Source organism: Megalopta genalis, chromosome 4 (assembly GCF_051020955.1).
Source record: "Megalopta genalis isolate 19385.01 chromosome 4, iyMegGena1_principal, whole genome shotgun sequence".
In the NCBI taxonomy this organism is placed as follows: Eukaryota; Metazoa; Arthropoda; class Insecta; order Hymenoptera; family Halictidae; genus Megalopta; species Megalopta genalis.
The window spans coordinates 2,826,673-2,851,272 of NC_135016.1; the positions used below are offsets into that span (position 1 = coordinate 2,826,673).

The 24,600-nt window shown below is 57.5% G+C and overlaps 1 protein-coding gene across 3 annotated transcripts in view; it reads right to left on the reverse strand.

The window, feature by feature from the left end:
* Positions 1-24,600, reverse strand: part of atos (atos homolog atossa) — a 33,305-nt gene that overhangs the window by 4,694 nt on the left and 4,011 nt on the right. The window contains exons 1-8 of one of the 3 annotated variants that reach the window (XM_076521064.1): positions 5,215-6,243; positions 4,814-5,028; positions 4,504-4,724; positions 4,161-4,383; positions 3,533-3,698; positions 831-3,294; positions 430-751; positions 34-233 (exon numbers count right to left, since the gene is read on the reverse strand). In XM_076521064.1, the coding sequence (XP_076377179.1) occupies positions 34-233; positions 430-751; positions 831-3,294; positions 3,533-3,698; positions 4,161-4,383; positions 4,504-4,724; positions 4,814-5,028; positions 5,215-5,275 (3,872 nt within the window). In that variant the 5' untranslated portion in view covers positions 5,276-6,243. Of the gene's footprint in view, positions 1-33; positions 234-429; positions 752-830; positions 3,295-3,532; positions 3,699-4,160; positions 4,384-4,503; positions 4,725-4,813; positions 5,029-5,214; positions 6,256-24,600 lie in introns of those variants that run through there. The other 2 variants (XM_076521065.1, XM_076521066.1) reach the window with 2 other exon arrangements.

Sequence of the window (24,600 nt, forward strand, 5' to 3'; positions counted from 1 at the left end):
GGTACAAAATTGAATGGTTCGTTGTGTACGCACCTAAGATGAACGAGGTAGCGTAGCGTTTTGTCCCGCAGTGTTCTCTGACGTAAAAAAGTATGAGATCGTGGCGGCATATCAGAAAGATCGTATAGTACTACGAACATCTTAACGACTGTACCCAAGGGATTCAGAAGCGTTACTTGAATAGTACCACTCCTTGGTACTTGGTAGCCCTTTTTCCCCAAATTAATATGTGCCTATGCAAAAATGTGTCTGTTCAGATCGTTGTTCGGGTCACATATTATCAAAAAAAAAAAAATATATATACACATAAAACTCGACGCAGCACACAATCGTCGTGAAGATCAATAGTAAATAGAAATAGAGGATAAAATACAATTTACAAAATCAAACAGGAGAAGAGAATAATGAGAATAGAGTGGCGATACGTACGAGATAGGGTGTAGAAACTTTATCATTGTCACCGAGTGTGTAAAAGAACACGGTGACCGGAAGCTTTCGATGTTTCGGGCAGAAGGAACCGCTCGCGCCCAGCTCCGCCGTGAAACCGTGAACCGTCGACACAGGTTCGAGTCTTCCGTTCAACGCCGACTCCTCGAAGCTGCCCAGAAGAGCATGACTCTGCGGCCTGCTGCGAGAAGTCGGCCGCCTCTTCGGTGTCTCCTCCCCTTCCCCAGCGTTCTCGGTCTCCCTGTCGGTCTCCTCCAAGGAGACCGCTCCCGGACTCGGCGGGGTGTTCAATTCGAAAAGTGCGCTGAAACGGGAAAACTTTGGCTCAGCCAACGTTGCTTCGCGACACGAGTTTCCAGTTGGCTGCGGGAAACCACGCGTACCTTCTTTTGGACGACACCGAGTTCAAACTACTGTCGTAATCGAAGCAACAGCTGCCTCTCCTGAGAGGTGCCGGGCTGGAAGTCAGCGGCAGGCCCGTCCTGCTGTGAAACACCATCGATGCCGCGTTCTCCAGAGACCTCCGGAATCTCTCTTGCTCGATGGCAGTGGGTACCACCCTGTCGAGGGTTTCGTCCTCCTCCAAGATCGCCGTATTGTCCTTCGCGCTGCTCCGTATCGATTTGGCGTCCTTGGCCAGCTTCGGGGCAGCCTTGTCGTCCTCCTCCCTCGGCTCGACAGCCGCCAAATCCTCCTGGTTTGTACTATACAGTCTGTTCTGCCACTTGAGCGTGTCCGGATCGTCGCGTCCGGCTCCGCTGTCCTCCTTGTAATTTGTACTATAGGTTCTTGAGTTTTGATGTGCGCCATTTGTACTAAGCTCTGAAGGATCGGTGCACGCCTCACTCTTCCTCTCCGACTGCTCGAGGTTCGCGAAGTCGATCCGCCTCTTCGCCTTGGTGTCCCTCGAGTTCTTTGGATCGTGCAAGCTCGGTTGCACGTTGTTGTACGAGAACGAGCGCTGAACCGTCGTCGGCTGCTCCGACTCCTGACAGCCGTTCTCCGTCATCGCCTTCTTCTCCTGTTCCTTCTTGAACAGCTGCCGGATCCTGTTGAACTTCTTGTTCAGCGCCACGTGCAACGACTTCTCGTCCTCCAGCGCGGCTATCCTCTCTGCGTCCAAGTTGCTTCGAACGACGTTCTCCGTCTCGGTTGCGGCCGCCGACGTCGCGGACCTCGGCTTGGTCCCGCTCGAAACCTCTGGCAGGCTTCTTCGTTCCTTACTCGTTCGTAAGATTGCTCCCAATAGTATGTCCGCCTTGTTCGAGACGTTCTGCAGACAGTCCGCCGGCTCGTTCGGCCGTTTCTCGGTGTTGGTGCACTTCAGGCTCTGCAGATCCTCGACGGAGCCGCCGTTCAGCTTCTCCCGCTTCTGCGAGGGGTTGTAAATATTCTTATTGCCATAGATCTCGCCGAAGTGGGTCTTCTCCAGAGCTTGCTGGTCGTTCTTTCGGCACAGCTTGTGGCTGCAGCCGTCGCAGCCCTTGCCGCGGTTCGCTATGTTGTTGGTCGAGCATTCGCCATTCTCCAAATTCGCGTACTTCCTGTCGGAGCTGTCCTCGCCCGACTTCTCCGATCTGTCCCTCCTCCTGAGCGTTTTCACGCTGGTCCTCTTGCGGCCCGAGGGTGTCCTGGCCCTCAGCACCGCCAGCACCTCGTCGAACTCCCGCTGACTCAGCTCGAGATTGCAGTTCTTGAACTTCACCTCGGTCCCCTGCTCCTGGCTCTTCAGGTTCGTCGACTTCACCTTGTTCTCCACGTAGCCGTTGCCCGGCGCGACGCCCAGCACCCTTCCCGGCACCTTGGCGAACCACTCCAAGAACCCTCCCTCCTCCTTGACCTTCTCCTTCTCCTCCGGGAACGTCAGCTTCGACATCAACTGACTCAGATCCTTCCCGGTCCTGGTCTTGTTGTTAGCGGCACCGTCCAAGCCGGACTCCGACACGTCCTGTCCGGCACAAACTGTCGCGGACAGCTTGTTCGAGGGCTTGGTGCAGCTCTGGTGCACCATGCAGACAGAGTTCAAGGACTCCTGTTTCAGCCGGTTATTCGTCGACGGGCCAGGATTTGACTCGTGAAAGGGACTCGGTTGCCTGAACGGATTGATCATGATACTCGTGTCCTTCGACACGGCCGGTTTGACGGTTCTCTCGGAGTCGTTGAAATAGCTGTCCTTGTTCCCACGCAGGCTCTGGAACGCGCATTTGCTGTTCGCGGTGCTGTTGTTCCAGGACTCGACGAACGACCACGGCAACGAGGAATTGAACGGAATCAGGTTCTCGAACAGCCCGTTCTTCTCCGCGGGCTTCGTCTCCACGTCCTTGGTCATCTTTTTGCCGCCAGCTTGCGCGTCCTTCTCCAAATTGCACTGCTTCTCCTTCAAGTTAGTCTGTTTCGCCGCCTCCGTTTCCTCGAGCGACCTCTTGTACCGCTTCTCCACGTTCCCGTCGCGTTCCTCGATGCTCAGCTGAGTCTTGAAGCAGCGCTCCAGGTTGTCGGCGTTCAGATTGTTCCGGTTCTTGAGCCCGTTCTCCTCCAGCTTGCAGCTCTGGCCTTGGACAGGCTTGCCGCGATTGTTCGAGATCTCGGCGGAACATTTCGGGTAGCTGGAGCTCTGACTGCACTTGGTCTCCTGCGTTATAGTCTCCTGCAGCGACGGCAACGGCATCGGCTGTACCGTCACCGTGTTCACGTCCGTCGGTCCGCAAGGCAGAGATCGACGTCGTTTCCTCTCGCCGTTTGGTCGCGGGATCGAAGGCGAGGGTGGCGAAGCGTCGTCCTCCTCGCAGCGGCAGTGGTGTTTCCCCAGCTTGTCGCAGGACGTCTGCATTCTGTCGTCCACTAGAACTGTCCAAACAAAATAAACGCATTTCGTGACAGTTCTTCGAGAAACTTCCTCGAACGAGCGTCCAGTTTCTCCGAAGAGCGTTAGCCGCGACGCTCGAGAAACCCCAAAGACGTTGCTTCGGAAAGGATACGCCCTGCGCCTGGACGCGCGAAGAACGGGACGGATTACGAAACGACGCAACGGATGAACACCGGATCTACGGATTTTCACGGACAAGTGTCGGGCATCATTGATTACCGGGTAGAACGAGGCCCTCGGAGTTCTGGGCAGCGTTGGGGACCGGGATCGCCTTGGTGGGCGTCAAAGCTCTCGCGACACCCTCTTCGTCTTTCTCTTTGATCGGATGCAACGGGCAGGTGAGAGTCGGTACCTCCTCCATCCTCGGCAGTGCCCACACGGTGACCTAAAATTCACACAAGAAATCCTCTTCAGCTTCATTAACTGCCGCGACGAGTACACTCGAACGGGACACCGTCGGGCGGCCGGTGTGACTCATCCGCTGGTTAAAAGTAGGCATTCGTTGGTGTCCTCGGCCACCAGAATAGAACCGTGGATGGTACTCCGAGTACGCGAACGGCAAAACCACCGTGCGGATTACACGGACGGTTCGAGGAACGTTGACCTCGGCTCTAAGCTCTCGGGCTCCGAACGTGCCGACGAGAAAGGCTCGCGCGTTCGTCGACGAAGATACCGACGACGCGCTCTGTTTTGCGGGAGCAGAGGCCCAAGATAAACCCGGCGACGGCGACGACGATCGCGGAGAGCGAGAAAGAGTCCCCGAGACTCGCGTTTCGACGAGCGAACGCGGGTCTGATATGGATGACGCATGGCGTCGACAGGGTCCACACCACCCTCCTTCGCCTACCTTTATCGAATTTCCATCGCCGCTGCCAGCCAGGGGGAAGGTATGCTCGACGGGAGTCTCGCGAAACTTTCTCAGATTATCCTCGTTGAATGGAACCACCCTCGTCGTGATGTAGCTCGGATCGGCGCCCTTGCTTCTGGACCACCAGGCCGCGACTTGACTGAAGTGAAGCCGGGAACGAACCGCTTGGTACAACCCGTAGAAGTTCATCGTCTCTGGACTCCTGTTGGTTTTTGTAGGAATGGGTTACAGACTTGCGCTATCGAGATGAGAACGGGAGAGAAAGAGAGAGAGAGAGAGAGAGAGAGAGAGAGAGAGAGACCGGTGGTCAGATTGCACTCACTTGCTGGGAACGACGCAGATACACCAGTACTCCAGCAGCATCTCCGACGCGTGTTGCCATGGTGAGATTGATAAGGACGGGACGGTACTGATCGGGTTCTTGTTCCTCGCTTTGGCCAGGCCGCACGGACAGTCGCTGCAAAGCATCACTTCGATGCACAAGTACGAGCCGATCGCTGTACGATCGGCGATCTCTCGCACCAGCACAAGGTATCGATCGCACTGTAGGAACGAAAGAAGACGAGGTTTAGGTCCTCGTTGTGGTCCGAAGCTGTCCGCTGCTCGAAGAACACCGTGGCCGGAATAGCTACCAAATAATTATCTTCCTCGCACACATGGTCGTTAGAAGCCGCCTGCATGGGCGCCGCACAGTGTGGGCCCTCTCTGTAACCACGTGGAGGGCCCTGAATCCTCCCTTCGGACACAAGGACTCCAAGGGCTCGGAACACGCTGAGAATGCCACCCCGACCGCCAACCCCATTCGGGCTGGGAATGCCTCCTATCACCGCGCCTAGGCAGTGCATGCCTGCAACACAGAGCAAATTAGGTCAGCACCGCGAACGATCGTGGAAGCGGATCGGAAGGATTTAGCGAAAAGATTTGTATCGGTCTCGGACACGATATGGGCCCATGGAGAGTGGTGCAAGGGTAAGGAGTTCTAGGCTCTGGGCAAAAGAAGCTGTCTGGTCGCGAAGCAGCGCGATCCACGAACCTGCGCCCGTTCTTCTTCTGTGGAAGCAGTGCCCGACGCACTGCAACAGGATCGCCGACATTTTCGAGACCCGGTCTCGAGGAAATGAGAACTGGAACGATTTGACCGGCGCTATCGTCGATCTCGAGCGCGCGACGAATCATGCTCGGCTACCGTTTCGCGAGCGATGTCTTTATCGGGAGAACGAACTTTGCTCTCCGGCTCGGCCCTTTTCAGGAGGAACGCGTCACCATTATCATCCTGCTCGAGCGTGCTCCACGATCGAAGATTCTTTCTTTCTTTCTTCTCGGCCGCCACGGCGAGCATCTCGAACCACGTAGCACAAAGAGGCGGCCCTCTCAAACTCCTCGAAACGGTCACGGATTTTCTTAGGTGTTACTCATTGCCGCACGGTTCCATGAGTCAGTCGCGGCGCGTCTATTAACTCACAGCCGTCGCGGGGCCGCACCGGTGCACTAACGTTCGAGAGGGCGACATGTCCCCTATACGCTGCTCGTAACGCGGCCCTCGGGATTCTAGAAGCACGAATATTTTCGAGGATCGTCGAGGAGACTCGTTCGAGCCGAAAATCGCGATCGTAGGGTATCGGATCGGGAGATTCGGCGGGACGGGTTACGCCGGGCACGGTGACCGCCGCCAGGTTTCAGGGGTTTTCCCGTGTCTTTTCATCTGACACCCGATCCGAGAATTCGTCGGCCGTCTTCCGCCGGTCATTATGTAAAGGTGAATACGCACAGGAGGGCGATGGGCATTATTTATAACTTTGCCCGCCGCCATACGCGGCGAAAGCGGCGAACCGGATTGGCTTCCTCGCCGCCTTTCCTCCGAGCGTTTCAGCGTTCGGTCCAACGAGCACAGAACTCTCCGGCGCGCTCCTCCGAACGGAAACTCCGAGAATTCCACGGGAAATGCGACGGCGCCTCTCGGTGTTTCGTGGAAAATTCGCCGGGTTTCGAGGACCGCGGCGTCGACTCTCGGCGCGACCGACCGACCGACCGGATCAAAGCAACCGGACGGAGTTCTAAAAGCGAACGCACGCTCACCCTGTCGGATCACACGATTTCTAGGACATCACTTCTATTCGCGGAGAATTCGCGAAAGCCGAAAACTGCTCGAGGTCGCGGGATCGCGAGCGCTTCGGGCGCGCGCGATCAGCGTCGCGTTTTCCAACGGAAAACGGAATTCGCGACGGTGCACGTGGGCTCTGTTAACGCGAGAGAGGGCGAAATTTAGGCGGCACTTGGACTCGAGTGGTTGGCGCGACGATTAGCCGAGATTTTTTGAAAAAGAGCGGGTCGCGAGCCGCACCGAGACCCGACTTGGAATTTGAATAAACCACGGAGAGCGCCGGTGGCGGCTACAGCCGGCACACGCACGTTGCTCTGTGTGCGTCGAGGGTCCGTATGCAGAAGGGAGAGCTTGTGGGGCTCCACGAGGGTGATCGTACTCGCGTGTCATGCGCAAAAACTTCAACCCTCCGCCAAGTCCTCCCAGAGAGACCGAGAGAGATAGAGAGAGGGAGAGTCGGATAAAGATGGATGGACGGAGAGGGACGGTGCAAGGATTAAGGGGAAATCTCTGGCTCGAACATCTCCGATTAAACAACCGTCAAGATGTTCGAGTTAATCCGCGGAGTTATTTCGAGATCGTCGGGTCTCGAGGCTCGGGATACTCCAGGGAACTTCCATCCTGATCCTGGGCTCGACGGAGGCAGTCGCGCCGGGTTGATTAGCAAGGATACTTTAAGACGATCCGCCGGCGACGGGACAAAAAGAGCATACCTTTATACCGCTTCTAATCGGGTCGTCCGATAGTCTGGAATACTCGATAATCCGCCGCGAGAATCTTGTTAGCGCCGGGGACTGTCTGAGTTTTCCTCGTATAATTAGTTGCTCTAAATCCAGTAAACAGCTGACCGGCTCGGACCGATTCCCGGCAGGCCGTGCCAGAAACGCGACGAAATTACCGCGCATCGCGTTCGTCGGTTCGGTCGCGACTCCGAACAGGTAGCAGGGCCGGTGAATTTTTCGGCGGCGGAATTTTCGGAAGGAACACGCTTTATTTCGGACGGGATCGTCGCCGGATTCGGAGGGCCGTCGGGAAGCCGACGAGGGAATCGACTCGGCGAGCTAAAGCCGGCGGCTGACGAAGGCTCGGGCATGTGGCGACGTCGCGGGAGGCTGAGGGAGGTCGAGGGAGGACGAGGAGAGAGGGCCGCCGATGCGCTTCCGATGCAGCTCGGTGCACGGTGTGAATGCGCCGGCTGGTCCAGCTGGGAAAACACCAGCCCGACGGCGCCTGTCTTATCCAGCCCGGAGTAAACAAGAATCATTCGGGTTCGTTGTCGCCGACCCGATGTTTCTGGCTGCGTGTAATTGCATCGGCCTTGAAGGCGGCCCCGATCGCTCCGCCGCCACGCCGTTCCGTCTCAACGGAAGAGACCGACTACATTCGGTCGCGAGGCTGAGAATTCCTCTAAGAACGATCCCTTTGTTTAACGATAAGACGGCAAAGTCGCGGAGACGAGGGTGGAGAGGAGGCTTTCGAAGAGACAATGGCCACGAGGAGAGCGCTCGTTGCGAGATCCGCGGCTCGCGCTGAATGTAAACTCGCGAGCCGCCGTCGTCGTCTCGGGCCGTGGAAGGCTCTGCGAGAGAGGCAGTCGGCCAACAAACAGATAGCCAGAATTAGTCACTAAACGACTATCAATTATCGCGATCCGCTTCTGCTCGGTCGTTTCATCGCTGCGCGAGCCGATGTCGCGGCGGCCGTGGCTCGATGCGATGTGGCAACTCGCGATCGGAAGACCGTCGAGTGGGAGATACGGTTCCAACGTTTCGACAAACTATCGCTGATATCGCTATCGATCGCTTCCGTCGACGAATCGGTACTGCCGACCGGTTGCGTTCTTTCAAAGGTTCCGTCGGAAATGTAGCGAGGCATGCTAAACGCGGTCTATATTTGTTGCATTAGCATAACGCCGACCACCGTTCGCGTCGTAAACGCGCATCGGCTCGGAGTCCGCTCGGCCAGTGGCGTAACATCGGTCGATTCCACCGCGACCAGAGAACTGATAAACGACGAGCACAACGATTGCCCCGCGGTTCGGAATATTATTTCCAGCGGATCGGATTCCGTCGCGGACGGAAGACGACGACGGTCCGAGCTGCTCGGACGTAACGCGAACGACGAGCATCCTGGCATATGCGACTTATCCGTACGCGGGGATGCAGCATGAATTTTACGGTCGGAACGCGCCTGTAAACGCATTAACAGAATTACACGGCTTCCGGGGGCTGCCGTTTCAGTCCCTCGGCTCGCGGCCGTATCAAGAAGTCGCGGCTTTTTTCTCGAATTATTTGCGCGTCTCCGCGGATTTTCAGTCACGGAGAGACGCGAAACTGCAGTCTTATCGGCATCGCGGCGACCTCTCGTCGCCGTTGAGATAACGCGGCAGATAGACCAAGATCCTGTCCTGGGTCAACTTTCAACGACTTGTAAATATTTCGGGAGCGATTACGCGATCGACCGGTCGAAAACAATAATCGTCGGCGCAGCTCGCGTCGCCGGCGAGCGCAAAGACCATCGAGCGAATTCACGATTACGCAAGGTAATTAATTCGCAACGATAAGGTGGAAACACGGCAACTGATTAGAGCGAACGTGTAACACGCGGTAACACGCGAAACAGCGCGGATTGAAAGCGACGCAACGGCGGACGAGCGAACGCGTCGCGTGCGATATTGGAAAAAGTAAGCGGTTCCTGTCGGGGCTGTCCCCGTTGTTCGTAAATCATTCGTTCGCGTCCGTCTCACGCCGGACCGTCGGATTTTAACCGGTCGCGGACTCGCGAGCACGGCCGAACGCTCTTTTCGCGGAAAAAATAATATTAACGTCGACGGTCCGGATTTATCGGCGCAAACGGAAACGGAAAGACGCCGCGCATGCCTGCCTTTTCTTCTCCTAATCGGTCGCGTTTACACGCTCGATGAAGGAAATCATTGATCAGGACGAGGCCGTCTTCTGTTGCCACCGGTCCGTTACCAATTAGCTCGTTAACGTGCCTATCTACGCTAGGCCGCGCCTCTGGATCCTCATCCATGCCAACAAACTAAATCATCTTTCCTCCGAGGCTGACGCGTGCACACGAATTGGAACGGTCCCACCGCTGAGGCCCCTTAGACCCGTTTCACACGAGGATACGCGCGTAAGAACAGAGTCACGCGAGCCTCGAATTTACGGACGCTGATCGTCTCTCTCTCTCCCTCTCTCTCCTTCTTTCACTAACGGAGAACGAGGAGCATTTGTCCTTGTTCGCAACTAGGAAAACGAGGAAAGACGATCAACGTCCGTTTTTTCGCGCGACTCTGGCTTTAGATGCAGTTAATCGGCTCTTGCTCCTCGGAAACCGGGTGCGTCGACTATTAAACCCTAGTCCGAACACGGCGGACCCTCTCCACTCTCCGGATAAGACGAGCGTTGAACTGATTCGAGACGAGTCGAGACACGAAACCTAGCAAAAGTAACTTCTCCCCGTAGTCCCAGCGGACTTGGGAGCAGGCCGTATCCTCGGCTCCCGTTCGCTGATCCAGCATCAACGGCGCACAGCCGGCTCAAGAGAGCAGCTCTATCGCGGCTAGAAAGTCGTTCTGTTTGCAACTTCTTCCGTGACCCGTGGTGCTCGCCGCAGTTCCGGCAAACAGACGACCGCGACGTTCGACCGCTGGTTGGTCAGTCCGCTCGAGGATAACAGAGATCCCCTTGACGACTCCTCCGCTTTTAGAGAGTTCCCTCCCGGGGCAGAATCGTTCGAGCACGCCGCGACGGAGGCACACGCGGGATATATTCCCATAACCTCCGCGAAGCGAGTTTTCTCGTCGGTGAAAGTGTTGCGACGTCCGTCGTCGATGATCCTGGGGCCCGGCGAAGCAATTTACGCTTTCGCGGCCGAGCTTTTTGCGCGATTTCGACCGGTCCCCCGCGGACACCGTGATCGGGGTCCGCCCGTTTTTATCTCGGCGCGATCGGAATAGCCGGCACGATTCCCGACGATCGGAGACGTTGGGACCTTCCCTTTGTCCCGTTATCGCGACACAGGCTCCAGAGACGAGAGACGTTTCTCCCCGTGGTTTGCGAATCAACATTTTACGACCGCGAGAGTTTCCCAGATCCCTATTCGGTATCGACCGGACCGAACCGAATACGCGGAGCGCGATCGGTCGCCGAGCTGAAAAGGGTAACGATCGCGGCCCGCTCGCGGAGCGATCCTATAAATCTTGCGCGTCACGCGTCCACGAAGCTCTCCTTCTCGGCGAGATCCGAACTCCCCCGAGACCGTGATTTTCTTATTTCCGTGCCGCGGAATCTACCGCATAGAAAATCAGAAGTGTCCGTTGACCGCGGCCGAGGAAAGACGGATAAGGACGGAGGAGAGCGGAGGGAGCCCGAGAACGAGGGAACGCAGAAGAAACGGAAGAGCTTATTCCGTCGGACTGGATTTTGAATACGCTCCGCCGCAGACGGCTTTATTTCTCTCTCTCTCTCTCTCTCTCTCTCTCTCTCTCTCTCTCTCTCATCGGGGGGAATCAAATGCGAGCGGAATTGTGCTAGACGGAAGTAGCCGGCCGCCGGCTCTAACTATTTAATAAGGGGCATGTCGGTCGCGGCCGCTTTCCTCCGAGTTCGCCGCCGCTTTCGTTATTCCTTCGCGAAAATTTTCCACCGAATATGTACGCTCGAATGCGTCCGATCGTTGAATTTTTCAGGCGGCCCGCGATGGCCCTCCGTCGCGACGCATCGTTATCATCCCGACGGAGCCCGTCGACGCGACGTAGTCGCCGTCCCTTCGTCCTTCGAGGAAAGGGTCGTTCCCACCGTCTGCGTCTAGAGTCTAGACACCGTCGAGCCGCCCACCCCTCCGATTTCGGGGGCAACGCGGAGTCGGGGTGACTCCTCTCCGAGCTTCGAGAACAACCGAACGGGAAACAAAGAGGCTGGAGATTACGCATGGAAGAGCGAGCGAGAGACTTAGTCGCCGATTAATCAGCCAGGCATTCGGAAAACAAAAGCTTCGCGGCACGAGTCACCCGCGAATACTTTTCCTTCTCGTTTTTATCGAGGCACCGATAAAATCCCGATCTTATCCGCGGATAAGATTGCGATTTTCCTCCGATCGAGCGATCAAACGAACGATACGAACGGTGAAAACTGTGAAAAAAAGAACGATGGAAGGATGCATCGTCTTTGTCGGTCGAGAAGCGAGGAGCTCTCGGTGCGTGCGGCAATCGCGTAACGAACAACAGAAACTATTGAATAATGGAGAGCTGTCGCAACCCCGGTTCCAGCATTTATCGTGCTCGGTCTTTAATTATTGCGTTACAGGAGGGAGCGATTAGGGGGAGCGAACTCTCGACAGCGACGTTAACCCGGAGGAGGAAGCGTAGCGCGGCGTTCCACCGATTCCCGGCGTCGTTTCTATTCGGAGGCGATTCGACAGCCCGAATCCCTAATTCGGCGATTGGCTTCGCCGTTTCGCAGCGATTACGCAAAACATCGAAAACGACCGCATCCTCTGTTCGACGCGCGATCACAGAAATAACGAGCCTCTTCTCGCGTTTCAACGTTTCGCGTTACCCCCTTTTGCCGACAAGACGATAAATCGCTCGCTCGGCTATTGTGCAACATCGGTTCTGCGACGTCGTCTTATCCGTTCGACGAATCGCGTGGCCGAAAAAACAATCGGCCGCGACCTTTGAGCGGTCGCGGCGCGAGTGAAAATCGCGTTTCTTTCTTATCGCGGCCGGGCCGCGCGGGGCTTCTCGTCGCGATCAAAAAGCCGTCCGAGTTAACGGCTGAAAAATCGCGAAAGGGAGCCGCGACGCCGTTGACAATGCGGTCTTTCTTCTGTCCACGCGTCCGCGAGCGAGATGTCGACGGGAATGCGACGGCGGCCTGCGAAAGAAAGGAAATTCCCGGGGACCGAAGAAATTACAGGCCGGGCTCGCGTGGTCCGCGAACAATTCCACGGCAGTCGAACGCGAAACGGATTGCTCGCCGCTTGTAATAGACGACGATTCGATTCGACGCGATTTCGTAATCGCGCCGACGCGCGGCATCGAAGCGCCGAGAGGTCTCCTTTCACGCATCCGCCGAAACAATGGACCGCGCGGCGCGGGGTCTTACCGTTGGCTCGTGACACGGCGGAAACTGTGTTTCGTTACGAAAACCGTGGCCCCCTTTTGCCGGGGAATAATGGACCGAGAAACGGACTCTTGTCAACGAGCAGCGAGCGTGTTCCCATTGATTGCGACCCGGGCCGAGCGCTGCGAACCCGGCCCCGAACGTCGTACTAACCGTTCAGGATACCTAGGACCCGCTGCACCGGCCGAGAACTGCACCTTGTTTCTTCTGCTCGCGTGCAACGGCTAAACGAGTCAACGAGTCAACGAGTGAACGGCTTCAGGAGTGCAGGAGTGCACGGGGGCCCGTGCTCCGGACGCGACACGAAAATAAATTCGCTCCGGTGGGAAGATCGAGTCGCCACGCCGATCCCGGAGCGTCTTCTGCCGCCGCTTCGTTTTATTCACGTGACCATTGCAATTATCGAAACTTTACTTCGTCCGACAGAACACGCACCTCCGTTTCCGTTCGCCGTTTTTGGTCGTTCTCGTTACCCGATCGCAAACCGAGCCGTCCGTTATCGCGGCGAATTTAATACCGCCCGATTTTCGGCCACGTTCGGCGCAACTTAATTGCACCAATCCGCTTCTTGTCGCTCGGCAAACAACGATCGCCCTTTCGTTCCGGCCCTCGCCGGGAGGCCGCCGAGAGGCGGATGCGGAGCCGGCCAATTAAAGGGCGGACAAAAATCGTTATTATCCTGTACGAAGAACGCCGGCCCGCTTCCTTTCGCCGGTCGATTATTCGAGCGTGGACGACGAGAGCCAGACGGTCGAGAGAATAATCGCCCGGAGAATTAATCCGGCTCGGTTTTCGCGATTTCGAAAAATCTGGCCGCCGGGCAGATAGCCGGACGAAACGATAATCGCTATCGATTAAGTAATAAGGGAATCGTTGCCACGCGATTACCGGATAAGACGCGCCCACGTCGAGATAATCGTTTGTTTTCGTTTCGCCAGAGCTGTGGGCTTTAAAAATCTATTATCATCGCGTCTTCTCGTTCCGAGTTCGTCTCCGGCCTTCGGGCTTCGTGCTCGGCGCGTGCGCGCGCGTCCATAATCACTGTTGACAAAAGCTTCTCCGGTAAATGTGTTCGCGGCGACGCCGCGCGGAAGGGAAAAAGTTTCACGTCGGACGATGTTTTCCCACCGACATCGAGAACGCGATCAAATAGTTAATGGCTCTCTTATTGTAAGTCTCATGGCCCACATCGCGCATACGGGCCCCGCTCCGCTCTTCGCCGCTCCGCTCCGCGCCGCGCCGCGCCGCGCCGTGTGGGCTTCGGGACCGAGACCGAGCCCCCGGTTATCAAGCGATCGAAAAACATCGAGCTCCGCCGACTGCGTGTCGTCCATTACGATATTATATTCCGCCTCCGCAGGGAAATTGCCGTTTGCGCAATTGCACGTGATTAAAGCGGACTCGAAGGAATCGGCGTCGAGGGTCGCATCGAGCGTGGCATCGGGAACGACTCGTCGAACGAATCGCTCGATCGCCGGAGGACAGGGGCGGGGGTTGCGAAATTCGTGCAATGGTTAGCCCCACCGAGGATTTTGTTCCAGGAACGGACGGATATACAGGCAAACCGTAACACCGTCGTCGAACATCGTCGGATCATTATACAATCTCCCCGTAGGATCGTTGCGCAACGCGACAATCTCATCCGCGAAATGTTCGCCGCTGAAAAATCGAGGGAGCCCGCGGTACACCGCGGCCAACAGCTAATGGCACAATAGTTTAGCATCCACCTTGCGAATGACTTTCTATTTCCAGAAGCGTTAGAGAGGCTCGCGTGTGCAGCTGTTGCACACACGAGTCATGTATATTAAACAGCCGCGAGTGAAATCTCGAGTGAACAAGCAAACCTCCTCCCGCTTTGATCGGAGTCGCTCGCGAACCCTGAACCGACCGACCGAGTCCGAGGCCCCGGTCGAAGTTGAGGTCCGAAGTCGAAGTTGAGGATCGATCGGCGGCGGCTGAAAACGGGATCACCGATGAAGAGAACCGAGCTTGCTGAAGAAATAATGAGTTCCCCGGGTCGGGCGACGGTCGAAGGGGAAAGCAGGTCCGCGTTACAGAATTTACGATGCTGGTATCGTGTTACGCTCGAGGCACCGTGATATCGGCGCTGCTCCGAGCGGAGCGGAGTCGAGCAGAGCGGTCAGGAAAGGAAAAACCGAGCGTCCGAACCAGAGGCGTCTAAACCAGCGATTCGAGTATCCACCGGCACGTATCTATTTCTATTTCCAGAAACACGGTGGACACCGGAGGCTCGCGCGGCTCGTGCCACTCGAATCGGAACATGCCTTCGACGAGCCTCGGAAAGGAGCACGAGGTTCTCCGCGTTGCTCGTCGAGGCGCGTCGCAATAAAACGACCACAGAGAATGAGAGAGAAGAAGAGAGGGGAAGAGAGAGAGGGACCGATGCGCAAAAATACAAGAGGCGATCGATCGCCGCGATTCCGGGTCGAACGCGATAAGATCAAGATAAAAAGCGTCGGCGAGATTCGTTGCTCGATCGCGATTGCGACGGATTTTCGATGCGTGTCGCAACGCTACCGGTGGTTTTCCACGCGACACCAGAGCACACCTTCTTCCTCCTGAAATCCAACGCGTGAAAAATCGGCTGACCAAACCGATGACGCAATCGAGCCAGTGAGAGTAGATACCGGGAGACCTCAAGCTTCCGCTCGTACCGGATTCCCGTTTACATAACGCGCGCGGCCAGTTGCAATCACCGTGGCGACCGTTTCGTTGCTTTTCCAGGTCCTGGGGCCCGCTGGCTTCCCTCTCCTTAGCAGGTCGAACGGCTACCGGTCGCTGATCGACGCGAGATCCCGGGGGCTTGCAGCAGAACTTTTGGAGAACCTCGACGGCACGGCTACTCCCCCCCCCCCCCCGATCTACTCGAAAGCGGGGGCACTGCGGGCTCGAGATTCGGCCCCCCTCGCGGTCCCAGATTTCCCAGGGCACGCGTGTACTCGAAGGTGCGCGACGGCGACTGGTAAAACCGAGCGGTGGCTTCGAATAAAAGAGTCGAGGTGAAAGAGCGGTCCTCCGGATATCGTGTCAAGGCTAATGTTCATCGATCGGGTAGTAGGTCCGCGTGGCCGCGTGTGCTTATCGACTGGCCAGAGGAGCCACATCGGGTCTCCGCATCCTTTTCCCTTGCCCGGGATAGGCCCGTGTTCCCGGCGCGACGACGAACCCGTCTTTAGGTGAAACAGCGTCGGGCCAGGGACAGCCGTTTCCACTGGTACCCGAGTGGAACGTGGGCCCGTCGTTTTGCAACCGTGCGTGCCTGCTGCCTGCCTGCCTGCCCGACTACCGTCCCTCGCTATCGCCCTCGCCGAAATCGAGCCGACGATCGCAAGAAAAATGCGTTCGGCTGGTACCCGGCAGCAGAACGGGTAGAGCCCGGACCGTGGAAATAAATTCGAACCGACCGACCGACCGACCGACCGACGGTGCTTCTCTTTTTCTGGCTGCCTGTCCAGGCGGGAAGAGTTATTGCGACGAACGGGCTGGTGCCCGATAAACTGACCGTCCACCGGGGATATTTATGTTCTTCGGGATCCTCGAGGATGGCCGCGCAGCCGTCCAGGCTGGCGTCGATCTCCGAGAAACGGTTGCCAGGATTCCGATCGGAATCGGGAGAGCCGAGAGTCGAAGCAGAGGAACCCGCCGGGGCCCGGCTAGGTACGCTCCTATCGGTGCTGGGGGCTCGTATCAGCGGCGAGGTCAGCTGAGCGTGGCGTCGAGCCCTCAGCTGGGAGCGAAAGATGGCGACGAACAGCTGATCGACTGTCGGCGCAAGGCGCAAGCGTGCAACCGTCGCGTCGCGTCGCGTCGCCTCGCGTCGGTTTAACAGCAGACGCCGAGCTGCAGCGAGGAGTGGAGCAGCGAGGCGAGCGCACGTGCGAAATATCGAAAGTCTATTTCCAGGTTGGAACGAAAATGGCTCGCGTATCTCGCGCCATATGGCTCCCTCGAATCGCGTTGCAACTCGCGAGGGAACAAAGCCAGCCGAATAACCCTTTGACCGGTCGATTATTTTCGGAAGAAGGTACAATACCCGGCGGCCTTTCTATTAAAAAACACTCGATCGGGAATGGGGGGAGAGAGCCGGGGCGGTCGAAGGAAAAAATTCGCGGCGCTCCGTTCCCGTTCTCGATAAATCGACTCGGCGAAAAATCGCGACGCGAGGCGAGGGTGCGACTTTTTTTTCTCGCGTCTTATCTACCCTCCTATCTGGCTTCGTTGGACAGCGTTATCGGTAATTAACGACCGCGGCGTTAAAAAAAATATGGTCGCGCGATCAGGGTCTTATCGATCGAGCGCGTCCTCCGGCCGGCTCGCGAAAACCTTGGCGAACGAGGTCACCGTTTCGAAGGGACTTTTATCTTATCGGCGACGGGTGAACTATCTCTAGGACTAGCTGCACTTTCACCTAGCAACCGGGGGCAGGCCGCGACGACGCAGAACATCGTCGGGTTTTTCGCCTCGTGCTCGCGCGTCCCGAACACCGCCGAGACCAGGGAGACCAAGGGAGACCAGGGAGACCGCGGAGACCGCGGAGCCCTTGAAACTGTCGCGCGAGGTTGCCCCGATCGAAGCTGCTGCTGCTGCTGCTGCTGCCTGCCACCTCCACCGACGCAGCTGCTGCGACGAACGCTTACCAAAAGCCGCTTTATAAGCTCGATATTCCAGCTGGTATCGTGCCAACGGCAATCGTCACGATATTGCGGCACGCTCGTGACGTTTCTGCCCTCGTGTCCTTTCACTCCGGCCAGATGCTCGAAGAAGAGAGCCGCGTCAACTTATCGGCGCCGAACGCGGCCGCTCGACGGAGACGACGCGGAAACACCGTCTAACACCCTCTCTAACACCTGCCAACACCGTCTCTCGGTTTCAGTCCTATTTCCGGGAGAGACGACTTGGACGAATTCGCGAGTCGAAGCAGGTACGACGACGAGAACGCGCGCGCACGGAGGACAGGCCTCTCTCGTCCGCCCACTCGGAATTTTCGTGGCAGGATTTGTTTCGACGTCGAGCCCGTGTTAGGACGGAGGTCCGTCCGAGGAAAAACTCCTCGACGATCGCTATTGTTTCGTTGACGCGGGACCTGCCAGGCCCCTTACCGCCCCCCGCGTCTTTCCTACCTGCGCCGCCGAGTTTCGAGGCTCGGGTCGTATTCGGGTCACTGCCAAACAGTTACTCCTACAATAACGAAACTTTTACGTATATTGAAAATAGCTGTCGCAGAGTGGCCCTACTGCGCGACCCGGCCTCCGCACCGCAGGTAGGCGAGGTGCGGATTAGGGCAAAGGGCCCGGCGAGTCCCGTGTCAACCAAATAGCAACCGGCGAAGAGAGCTCTTTACTCTCGGACGGACACCTCCAACCCTAACGCAAGCTTTTCGCAAAATCGAATCCCGTCGTGAAATTGCCCTTGCCGTCGGACACGGGGAGGATTAACCGCAGAGTTGCCGAGCGGTCATACGATCCCGACGAAACCCTACGCTGTTCACGAACGCGAAAAAAGGAACGGTGAAAATCGCGCGACCGTCAGCAACAATGTTGACCGAGCGGGGCGGAGCGGGCCCGACCGGACCCGACCGCGGCCGACAAGGCCAGCTATTGCACGTACGTATCCCGTTCGAAAATTTGTTGCACGGCCACGTGGTCGCCCCGGGGACCCGAATCACGGCGACGGTCGGTCGAGAAACGGGCCCGGCGAGAAATCCTTTCCCGAGACCGTGTCCTTTCACTCGACGCGCGGGCCAGGTGCAGCTGCCGCGTCGCGCCATGGGGCGCAACGATGCGAATTACGGGACCGCTTAAGTAGCCACTCGTCGGCCATTCGCGCGCGCGCGCGCACCGTCGATCTCGGAGTCAGAAACAAACGGCACCTTTCGTTGCCGAGACACCGGGTACAGTTCGAATGGGAGTCTAGGCGAAAACCAGTTCCGACTCTGCCCGGCTGAATGGGTGCCGCGGCGAATTTCGAACGCCACAAGTGGTCACCTATTTTCCTCGGCTCTTGAATTATTCAATGCGAACCCGGGAGAAAATGGCCGGCGGGAAGCTCGAACGTCGACGATTTAAAAGGTCCGAGCCGTCGAGACAAAGAGATCGAACGAGCCGCGATCGCGGCTCGTCGGCGACCGGGCTCGTTCGATGCTTCGTTCGCGGAGAGGATCGGCGCCTCCGGTTACGATACGACGAGAAAAAAGAATCGGTAATCGCAGTATGTAGCTCGCGAGACCCTGAGAGACTCTATGGACGTCGGCGACGATCGCCTTGAACTTGAGACTATTGCGTATGACGTTCCACGAGCGAGACACGTATCTCGTCGCGGCAGACGCGCGCGATTCGGTTGCAAATCGCGAGCCGCTCCGATCGAAAGTGGACTCGACGATTGGGGAGAGAATAGCGGACGACTCGGGTCGAGGTAACCTGCGAGGAGAGAACGGGCGGTCACGTGGCCGCCGATCTCCGCAGACCTATCGTCTGGCGGCACCGATCGGCAAGCTCTCGGCCAGCTCTCGACTTCCGCGCGGTGTCCTCGCGCGGAGCATGCGAATTGCGCGTAAAATCGGCCCGACCGATTGCATAATGTGCTCGGATGCAGCGGTGTGTACACGTGTCGGCGACGGTGCGGCCGATAGCGCGGCTCGAACGGCTGTGTCGCTAGCTCGCGAAACCGCGCCTTTCTTGCTCCACCGTTGCGGCACGCTCGAAAATCTGTCCGCGGTGTCGGAAGAGCGGAACGCGAGCCGTTTGTGCAACGGCCGGTTGTGTCGCGTGCAGGAAGATTGGCGATCGTCGCGGCGATAAATTAAGACACCGCCGTCAGGATCCGTGGAAAGTCCCCAAACGAGATCGAAGCCGCAAGGTCTCGGGGAGGAAAACGCGTCGAGGGCGAGGAATCTCCCGAAACGGCGCGGCGGCCACGCGGAAACGCGGAGTCGATTAAATCCGGATCGATCCGGCCCAAGGTCCGCCGTGTAATTAACGAGCAGCGTTAACTCGCTAGAAATACATCCGAGCCGCGCGTACCTTTGCGGTGCTATCCGCGATCGGACTGCCAAAAGAACGCTTCCAACGGCCCGGCCAGAAATAAACTCGCGCTTCCGGTAGGCTCGCGATGTTTCGCAGCGTCGGAACGGCGACGGGAGGCTGCGGGGAACGAGCCTGCGTCGAACAACAGAAACAGAAAGCCACCCCGGCGTCTTTCGCCTCTGGTTCTCGCCTAGCCTCGGCACTGGGCGGCACGACGGCCGTATCGACACGCGTGTCGCGACCCGGGGACCGGGACGACTCCCTCGCGAAAAATCGAGAGTCTGCTCTCGAGATTGACCCAACACGTTCCACTTTTCCGAAGCGCGGGCTCGAAACTGGGTCGGTCGGCTGGCCGAAGTAACAAGGGGTGCACGGTTTGCGGACGAACCTATCCCGGCTAGCCGTGCGACGCTCTCTCGACACGCGGACACGTTTCAGGTGCCACGACCCAAATCGACCTATCCGCTATCCGGTCGCGAAACTGCGACCCGCTTCTCTGCTTCCGACCCACGGAAAGCGGACGCTTCTTCTGGCTTTCTGCACAGCCGACGAACCTCCGAACCACGTTCGGAGCTTCCGACACGCAGAATTCGAGTAAAAACGGCCTTTGTTTCTTTTCCAGTTTTCCGGAGCGCGCGCGCGCGCGCGCGTGCAGCGGACAGGGAATTTCGGCGCGACGATCGAAATCGTTTCGGGCTATCGGAAGATCTCGCAAGGACGGAAACGGCTCTCGTACCTGTTCCGTGACTCTAACACACGCGGAGGCTGCGCGACTATCCAGTTTCACGATGATAATCAACGCTGTAAGAGTAGACTGCAATATCGAAACCCGAGACGGCCCCGAACGAGATACAGAGAGGCGTCCTTTTGGATTCTTCTCGCTACATCCGCTCCGCCGTTGGCACGGGCGCGCGCGCGCACCCATCCTCGTGCGTGCACTTTTCGGTTCGAATATCACCGGTGTCGGGCTGAATTTAAATGACTCGACAGGTATCATTAACCGATTTACGGCCGGCATTAAGCCCCGGTGTCGTCGACCAACCGCGGAGCAAGTTCCCCACGGAGTTCCATCGACCGAGGGGTCTCGTTAACAACTTTTTCGCTCGTCGATCGTGTAATCTTTCCTGGCTATCGGCGCTCGCGGGGGGAGGGACGCGACTTATCCGGCCGCGGACGCGCGTGCAAAGCGATTGATAATTCTGCGCGCCTCGCGGTCCAATTAAATTAAAGGGCTTTTAGCCGCCTCCTCCTCCTCCTCCTCGGCCGTTGGATTATCTAAGAGTCCCACCGAAGGCTGTCGCCGGAATCGTCGGACACGCGCGACAGCCGAGGAAGACCGAGGGGAACCGAGCGAGCCGCGCGTCTCGCGTGGCCTCGATCTTTCGAGGAGAAAATTTCTCATTTTCATTCGGCGATCCCACGTGGCGGCCAGCATCTGGACGATGAATAATTGCACCGTTCCGAGTCCGCTTACGCCACCTCGCGAATTAATGACAGGCCTGCGACGTCGCGCGACGCGGTGCAACGCGTTGCATCGCGCGACACACCTTCTCCACCGTCCACCTTCCACGTTGGCGAACGCGTCCCGACGAACCAAGGGAATGACGTCAATCCGCCGGAGGGTGAGAAAAAGGGCTCGCCGAGAGGATCTTATTGTTTCCGCACCGTGGCGACCACTTCACCTGCTTTCCTCGTGTACGAGTTATTACAGCGCGCGTTTACTGGCCGAGTCCTGCGCGAACCGACGACGCGAACACGTCGAATCGCGGGCCCCCGCCGCGGCGGTGTGTTCCGGAGCGCGAAACCGCGAAAATCCCCGATAATTAAAAAGCCGTCGTCCCTGTGCCGATCCAATTAGACCGGGACGAGCGAGAGGAGAGATCGATCGTCGACGACGTGCACCGGGTGACTGCGACGAGACCGCGGCTTCCTGGCACCGTTTCCGACGGAAAAGCATCTCTCTGTCCAGTGAACCCGATACGCCGCGGGTTTAGGCCACGCCGCGAAACGTCACGGAGAGCGTCTTGACGCGAGACAAAGCTTCTCTGGAGTGGCTGGCACGGGTACAGGTGGAGGGAATACAAGGAAAAAGGAAGAGAGAGAGAGAGAGAGAGAGAGAGCGAGAGAGAGATCCTCAAAGGGGTAATGAGGCCGGTGGGTGGCAAGCAGTGGGTGCAGATCTAGGTTACCTGCATATTATGCAACCAACACCACTGCGATCCCGCGGTTGCACGTGCAACTGCATACACAAGCGCGCGGATCATTAGCTGCGCCGCTGCGTTTCGACGGCTATTCGATTTCTAATTGATTTATCGGATATTTATTGCACGTCCAGACACCGGGACGCGCCAGAGACGCTGGATAAAGCTATGATTTTATAATGTGCCGCGAAAGTCCATGGGATACCGTTCGTTAATTACAGTCTGCCGACGAACGGAGACGCCTGTGGATGCGATTAACTTTCTCCTCGATTCGGCGGCTTCGGTGATATTCCACGGGACGTGGACGGGTCGTGGAATTTTTCCTTCGACGTCAACGACCCGACGCCGTCGATGCACGGGCGACGCCGACACGGCACACCGTTCTAACATTGTCCCGAGAAACATGCACGACTTTCAAGCAGCGTCGAATAACAAGCCGAGGTCGGCTTTTGTGTTCCGATCATTTATGGTACGACCGTGACGCGCGCGCGACCCCGCGCTATATCAAAACATCGGTGGGGGCGCCGTATCCGAAAACCGCGGACGTTGAACCCGGCTCTGTTTTGGATGCGCACCCGAGAAAATTCAAGGTGACGCACCCGGTTCTCGGCCGGTCGACCTACGAGCACATAATTCCTCGGTCGATTCTCGAAATAAATCGCGCGGCCGGTCAGTCGGGCCGAATCGAAACGATATTTCTCTAGCGGAAAACGATAAACGCGAAGAGGCCGTGCGCGCGCGGCTGCAAAGTTGCAACGATAAACGGTACATAAACGCCGAACGCCGAGCGTCGTCGAAATTCGTCGTACTCGTCGACGATCGAAGCATCGTCTGAACGAGTGCCATAATTCTTCTTGCACTTTCTAAGGTTGGCAAGCTCAAAACGATCCGCGACGGTGGGGCAACACCTTCGGGAAACGCGCGCCGCCAATTATACGCGTTCGCGTTTTATCAGAACTTTCTCGAACTATCGCGATTAAGCGATAATTAGCGAAACGAATCGCGGTGAAAGCCAACGAGTCCGATAGTTAACGGGACGCCGCGTTCTAATAATCGGTAGATAAGCGCGTTCGGCAAGGTCCGCGATCGCGCTTCCTCCGAACGTTTCTGCGAATTCCTTGGAACGGTCGAGCTACTCGGTTGGACGGAAAGCTGCAGTCTCGCGTCGCAATTTTTCGAGGAAGCGCATCGAAGGAGCGTGCATTAGCGCGGACGTCATTTGGCCGCCGGTCGCCGCACAGATGCGACCTAATAAACGCTCGCGGTGTTTCCCAATTGAATCGAACCACGAGCCAAGCCCGTTTCGCTCGAAATCGCGGCAGGAAGGAACACGGTTCTGCCTGCACGGCTGCATCTCTAGAGTCAACCTTGGCCAGCGCACTTCCTATAAATACCAAAGAGAGCCGCGATCAAACCGCGCCGCGTCCGTTTTCGTGCCGCGGCATGTGCGGTGTCGCCGTATGGCCGAGGTGCAATGCAGTTGTACGGGCTGCAATGTCCCCGAACAAGGCTGCGGTAAACGGTCTCGTCTCTCAGATAACACGTGCACCGCCTATCTTCTATCTCGCGTGTATCGAGCTTACATAAGGCGTCGCGGTATTATGCCTTGTCAACGACAGCGGTGCAGCGTGAAGCGATTAGTTGCGAAACTTTGCTCGGGCCACATTATTCCCTCCACGCGAGTTACATCGACGATTCCAGGCCCCTCTACGACCGCGAGGAGCTCCGTCGAGGCGACCGTTCTTCGTCCGAGGCCCGTCCGACGCGGACGTTCACCATTTTCACGGGACTTCTGAACGAAAAACCATGGGTGGTGTACCGTTGCAACGCTCGGGTACCCGTGGCCCGAGCGAACCCGAGGCGTCGCGCTCGAAACTCGTCACTGGTAACTCGTGCAGAAACGCGAAGGATGTGCTAGTTGCACTCGTGAAAGTGGAGCCATGCGAGGAAACCTCGCGATTAGGCCGGTGATTCATCGGCGTACCAGTTTTCAGATCGTAAGCGCGAGACGCGGGTCCGTGGGACACTGCCGTTAGTATATTGCTCGATTACCGCTCGCCGGAGCTAAACTGACCGCGCGAGCGTCGTCGCAAAGGTCCCCGGCTGAGGCGAGGTCGTCCTCCGATCGGCTAAAGTTCACGGGTTCAGCCTACGCCCGTCCCGGTCCCCGTCCCCGGCCACGTCCCGTCCCGACCCGTCCCGTTTCGTTCGAAAGAGCAAACTCTATGTATAATATGCAACGCCGTAGCTAATCAAGCCTAAATCCCCCGGAAGCCGGCGGAAGGTCGGCCGAGCCGCTTTTACAATTTATGTATACCGTATACTACACATTGTGTCGTGACTGTAACGCGACGGAACACACGGCAACACGGGCTTTCAGAGCGAGCAGAACAGCCGAGCAGCGCCGCGGTGCATGTACACTGTACACATCCTGCTCGTACGAACGGTTCTTCGGCGATGTGGGTCAGCTCGTTTACACGACCGGCTCCTCTCTTGGCTTATCTCGCGGCTAAGCTGCACGCGTTTCGACAACTTTTTTTTTCAGAGTCGCGAAGGGGCCCGGGGCTCCTTCGACGGACGCGCGCAGAGTTTCCCGATCGAGGAGTCGATCGGGGAAAAAGATCTTCCGCCGGTGGAAAAAGATCGACGAGGACTTTCTAATCGCGGCGCGACTAGTTCTCGCCGCTGAAATTCGTTTCGTAAAATCGGCGATACGGTTCTCAAAGACGTCCGGGACTCGGTTGCAAAAATTTCGAGCGGAACGCGCCGGTTGCTCGCGAGCCGCCGCCGCCGCCGCCGCTGCTCGCTTATGTAATTCGAAACGATCGTTTCCTGTGCAATCGGTTTCGAAACACGGAACACGGGACGCGATTGTCCTCGGTCTTGACGAACGCGCGCCGCGGACCTTGCAGCCGCGTCGACGCGTTGTCAGCCGACGTTTTA